Source organism: Physeter macrocephalus, chromosome 18 (assembly GCF_002837175.3).
Source record: "Physeter macrocephalus isolate SW-GA chromosome 18, ASM283717v5, whole genome shotgun sequence".
Classification (NCBI taxonomy): domain Eukaryota; kingdom Metazoa; phylum Chordata; class Mammalia; order Artiodactyla; family Physeteridae; genus Physeter; species Physeter macrocephalus.
In genome coordinates, this window is record NC_041231.1 from 89242365 (window position 1) to 89248364 (window position 6000).

Here is a 6000-nt window from a genome sequence, read left to right on the forward strand (position 1 = left end):
AAAAATAAATAAAATAAATAAATAATACACAAATATATAAGCAATTTCAGATGGTGATAAGTGCTATGAGGATAATAAAATGTGGGCACTAATTAGGACACTAACTGATATAAGATTCTCTGAGATTGGGACCTTAATGATGTAAAGGAGCCGGTCATACAAGGTGGGTGCGGGAGAAACAGTCACATGGGCCCTTGGTAAAAAGCTTGGCGTAAAAGAGTGGGGCAGAAAGAAGGCTAGAGTGGTCTGCGATTAAATTGGAGGGGCGGGCAGGGCCCGATCTTGTAGGCCATGCATGGAGTCTGGATTTTATTCCTTACCAGGACACCGTTTGAGGGATACAAGTAGAGAGTGGTATCACTTGATTTGCAGTTTTAAAGGATCATTCTGGCTGTGTTGTCTACAGAGAAGGGGGGCGGGGCAAGAACAGAAGCAGAAGGCAGTGGGACGGCTGGCGTCCAGGTGAGTGACGCAGGTGACTTGGACAGGAGGCAGCAGGGCAGATGGACATCTATCCTACTTCTTCTTGGAGCATATTGTAACTACTGTCACTGATTGACCCGTTCATCTAATAGCCGTTTATTGAGTTCATATTATGTCCCGAGCACTGTTTTAGCGCTTGTGGGGAAGGGGAGGCAGAGATTCCAGAGAAAACTGTAAATGTATGAAGCTTCCATTCTGGAGGGGAAAAAGACAAACAAATACACGTGTGATATTAATCAGGGATAAGCTTGAAGAGAAATGCGTGAGGATATGGAAAGAGAAAGAGAGAGGGTGCAGTATCCTTTGGGTGGCCAGGGTGGGCCTCCTTTAGGAGGTTATATTCAGCCGAGGGGAGTAACCCGCCGGGCACACAGTAGGTTCTCAGGAAACCCGTCTAGTGGATGTGTGAGTGAGTGCTGTGAGCCGCACAGAGAGATATTCTATGTCAGGCGTTCCAAAAGCACGAACTTGGTTTTTAAGAGAAGGATCAGTTTGCTCCTTTCCTTTAATTAATTGGTTCCCTGGAGAATGTACGTGTTTTTAAGATCGTTAACCGCTTGGCACTGAGTGGGGCTCTGAGTGTATGGGACTATGGACGAGCAGGCTCAAGACTTTCGGAACTACTGTCCGATCAAAGGGAAGGCATCCCCGAACTCAGGATGCAAATCAAAGGGGACACAGAACTGGATTTTTAGGAAATCATTTCTCCACACCGCCTTCTAGGAATGGCTGTATTGCAGCATGAAGGAGAGTGTGGGTGGGGCCCTGATAGAACTTAGAAAAAAAAAAAAAGAGAGAGAGAGAGAGAGAAAGCTGCCATAGTCTGCATAGAGGACCCTGCTGTGCAGGGGTGAGGTGTCCGCGAGGCCCCACCCTTGTGGTAGGGAGTGTGGATAACAGGGCTGGGGGGTTCTGGGGGTCCACCAGACCCTTTCAAAACAGCCAGGGAATGCCAGAAGTTGCCCCTGTTCAGACTGGGGAGTCACAGAAATGAGCACATTGAGAATAATTTTACCTTGTGATTCTAGCCTTGAAAACAAAAGGAAGATATAAGTGGATCCTCTGAAGTCCTATTAAGTTTGAAAAAGTAACCCACCGGTGGGAGGCTGTTGTCTAGCTGTGAGGTCTCACCACACAGAATCCAAGCACCCTCTAGTGGAAGAGATGTAAAATCAGGGACGTATTTGAAAGAGCCAAAGACGACGTTAAATTGTCTTTAGTTGTCCTTATTACCATGTGGCTGATGTATCTTGTGATCAGCAATTTACAGGTTCACATATTGTAATTGCTAAGGTTTTGGTAAGAAAACGGCATGATGAAAGTCACGGTGAAGCAACGTCAATTCCAAATGCTTCCCAAATTCCATTTTGCCTTTTTGGGAAACGGAGTCCAATTTGGATAAAAGGGTTTCTCACACTTCCCATCTCTAGATGCACAGTGAGAGAAATGCCAGCCTAAGTCTGGGTCTGGTCCCCTGCTCAGAAGGTCTCCTGGGTGCATCGCTGAAATACACACACTGTGAAGGCTGCTGTGTGTGGCAAATCCCTCACAAAATTATTTTAAACTTGATGCTTTATGGCCCGTATGTCTTTGACACATGTTCATGGGGACTGAAAATGAGTCTACCTTGGTAATGAAAGAAACCTGAGTTGATTGGATCTTGTTGGAAAGAGCCTAGGGAATTACTGAAAAAAATCCCAGTTTCAGTAGAGTGAGGGGTGATCGAAGGGCTCTTTTTAGTTGTTTGTTTGTTTGGGCCAGAGGTTTGCTATTCCTATCAGATATTTTGGTATGTGTGTGAGGCAAAGGCAGGACAGTGGTTGAAGTGTCACATGGGGTCTGGTTTTTGCATGGGACACGCTGTAAAATTTGGCTGCTTCTTGATTTCTTCCACTTTGGGAAAAAGTCATAATCTATTACTTCCAGGTAGCTTTTTTAGGGAACCATTCTATATAATAGCTGTTTCTAGTGTCTTGGGTATTAGGAAGGTTCAGTGTAGCAGAAAAATCAGACCTGGGTAACCTGGAGAAAGTTAATTCCTTTATCTGTAAAATAGTGATAATAATACCTATCTATACATTTGGTAAATATTTGTGGTTATGAGTATTTAGCACACAAGAGGTACTTAGTAATACTGTTTTATCAACTAGCATAGCTCTTATGAGATGGCAAAACGCCCCTATTTCCTATGCCCCACAAATAGCAATGACTATCCATGTATCCAAGTTATGAGTCACATGCAGAAGTCTCAGAAAAGAGAGGAAAATCCATCTCTCCATTCCTTTGCCCTTCCCTTTCTCTATAATTTATTTACATATTATTTATAATTTATATAATTAACTATATAAATAAATGAGTATATATAATTTATATTGTATAATTTATTTATATCTTTGTATTTATTATATATCCATTTCATTTTTTTAGATGAATCAATATTTTCTTTTTCTAATTTTTATTTTATATTGCAGTATAGTTGATTTATAATGTTGTATTAGTTTCAGGTGTACAGCAAAGTGATTCAGTTATACGTATACATATGTCTATTCTTTTTCAGATTCTTTTCCCATTTAGGTTCTTACAGAATACTGAGTAGAGTTCCCTGTGCTATACGACATGTTTTCTTTTTTAAAAAGAAAAGTATTTAAATTCTTTCCCATCTTCTAATTACAAGACAGTTCTTCCTTTTTTCTCAGTTTAATTTAGTTCTTACTCACCAAGTTCCTGGCAGTTAGTCATTAATCAATATTTGAATGCATGAGTGTCAATTACCAAAGCCATGCCTCATATAGTTATTGGAATCAACTAGTCTTTCTTGATGCTCCCAAATCGCCCTCTTGAGTGTCCCTAATAGAGGTGTAGTAAACCAGAACTTCCTGTATATTCAACAACAGAGTTGATTTTTAAAATTATATGAATCCCCAGACACTCCAGGATGGGGCATCTGCTTCTCCCTTGTTTTACCCCTTTGTGAATAAGAGTTTTCCCAGAGAGAGGTAAAAAACTATTATGCTGAGATCCAGAGTTTCTCATTCTTTAAGTTTCATTTCAGTCCTTGAAAGTTCAACAGCATCTCTGAACATTCTAGTAGGCTTGCTAGAAGGGTTACTCCTCTCATTCAAGGCTTTTAAAGTTTTAGAATCTTGGGATGGATAGACTTGTTTGCAAATAGACTAGAATGTGAGACTTGGCTGTTGGTTTCTTCTCACATGATGGTTTTGGAATCTCTACTATAATCACATTAGCCATTTTTCCTGCCTGGCAGTTTATGGCCTTGTGAGGAAGAATCATTAAAGAAAAGGAAAGAAAAAAAACCCAACTCTGGTTGCAGTTAATGCAATAATTAAATGGGAACTGTATGTTTAAATTGCAGTTGGAATAGGAAATTAACTTATGCAAAAAAAGTGGTATAGGTTTGGACAAGTTTTCATAATGTTAATAAATTTATGCATAATTCATTTTCTTGTAGGCTATGACAAAATAGCATAAATAACTTCATTTGTAAGGCTGTGAATTTTTCTGTTCTTAATTGGGTGATTGCTAAAACTATTTAAATGCTTCTGGATGACTGAATATATAAATGTTTAAAATGGGCTGTTATAGTAGGTTTCTAGGCAGATTTGTTTGTTTAATATTGCTACACTTATTTTCAGATACTAGCATGGTACAGATGTTGCATAAAGATTGCACCCAATATTGTGTGAGTCTGGTGTGATTTTTAAGAAAAAGATATTAACTCTCTGCTCTTGAAGGAAGCACTCTGATAGTCTTTGAACAAAACTACATGCCAGGCACTGTACTCATTACTTTATAAACGTTACCATTTCATCCTAGTGATAGACCTAACGGCAGGCACACCAACCCCATTCAATTGATAAAGATCCAGGCTCAAAGAAGGTAGAAGTTAGTTACCCCAAGGTCCCATAGGTGGTCAGTGGCCGTGCAGTGGCTCTGAGACGGGTATTTTGGGTCTCTAAAACGTGCATTCTTTCTACTACCTGCAGCCTCACACCTTACACGCTCAGGTAAGTGTAGCAGCTGAGCGTCTGAAGGCCAAGGCTGTCTTGTTAGGAGGGTGTTTCTCGCAATGGCCAAGCAGTGGCTGAGTATCAGCACAGCTGTTCCTTGGGTACAGTAGCCACCACTGTAGTGATTCTTATGTGGCTCCCCAGGAGCTGTATGTGGGCCAGTGACAGGAGCCACTGAACTCAACCTCACCTTCATGCTGAGAAGCTCACTTTGCAGATGCAAGGTCTTCATTTCGAGAGGCACACGGGAATCAGAGGCAACCACCAAAGGTGTGATCCTTGGGGGCCGCCTTGCAGGAATGAAGGGGCATGTGGTCTTGAGCTGCTTGTGTCCGTGTGGCTCTGGATTTGTGATTCCTAGAGACCATGGCAGTCACCAACAGATGAGTCAATATCAGAGGATTTCTACAAGCACAGTGCTTGTATGATGATACCGATACACTCACAGTGACGACCAGTTAAGAAGGTATTTCTAGACTAACCGATCAAACGGGTTTGTCATTATTCCTCATCCAATAGCTGGCTGCTGATTCTTCTGAAAGGGGCAGGAGGGGGAGGAAGGTTAAGACAGCGGGCCCGCTCTGCTCCTTGCTGGCTGTCTGACCTTGAGCAGACTTAACCACTGAGCCTCATTTGCTTGTCTGTATAATGGGGTGATAACAGCACCTGTCTCTCAGGTTATGAGGACTGAGTGAGACAATTTCATAGAACACCTGGTACAATTAAGTACTCAACAATTGTCAAGTGCTATTATTTTTATTCTCCTGCCTCTGGTAGACCCTTCCTCTGTCACCAAGAAGAGTTAATGTAGGTAGTGGACAGCAGCAGAATCAGTACAATACCCCCATCTCCCGCCCCTGCCCTTTTTACCACTAGTTAGTGACTTGTACTGAATGGTAATCGCTTAGGGAGTTCATCAGCCGATAGTAAGGGTCTAATCTTTTGCCATGTAGGGAAATGATCGCCAATCTAAGTCAACAGTCGGATCCAGCGACAACTCATCTCCTCAGCCCCCAAAGAGGAAAGGGAAAAAAGAAGATGTGAATTCAGAAAAACCCACGAAAGGGAAACAGAATGTAAAGTTAAAGAGTTCGCCGCAAACAATTCCAAACAGTGGTAAGTTTGTTGTTATTATTATTATATTGTCATTATTGATTATCATTATCTTAAGGCTGTGATACAATTTTAATTTGTAAGTAGACCCATTTGTTTTCCTGGGCCTACAGAAAAGACTCCTTATTGTCCTATATGAGAGTTTTCAAAGAAGACTTTCTGCGTATGAGAGATGCTGCTGTTTTTTTTTGTTTTGTTTCGTTTTGTTTTTTTTCGGTACGCGGGCCTCTCACTGCTGTGGCCTCTCCCGTTGCGGAGCCCAGGCTCCGGACGCGCAGGCTCAGCGGCCGTGGCTCACGGGCCCAGCCGCTCCGCGGCATGTGGGATCTTCCCGGACCGGGGCACGAACCCGTGTCCCCTGCATCGGCAGGCGGAC

General features: G+C 42.1%; 1 protein-coding gene across 1 annotated transcript in view; it reads left to right on the forward strand.

Annotated features, from left to right (window-relative positions):
- The window catches only part of DCDC2 (doublecortin domain containing 2), a 167505-nt gene that overhangs the window by 66040 nt on the left and 95465 nt on the right, over window positions 1–6000 (forward strand). The window contains exon 7 of the mRNA XM_024122015.1: window positions 5465–5627. Coding sequence (XP_023977783.1) covers window positions 5465–5627 — 163 coding nt within the window. The remainder of the gene's footprint in view (window positions 1–5464; window positions 5628–6000) is intronic.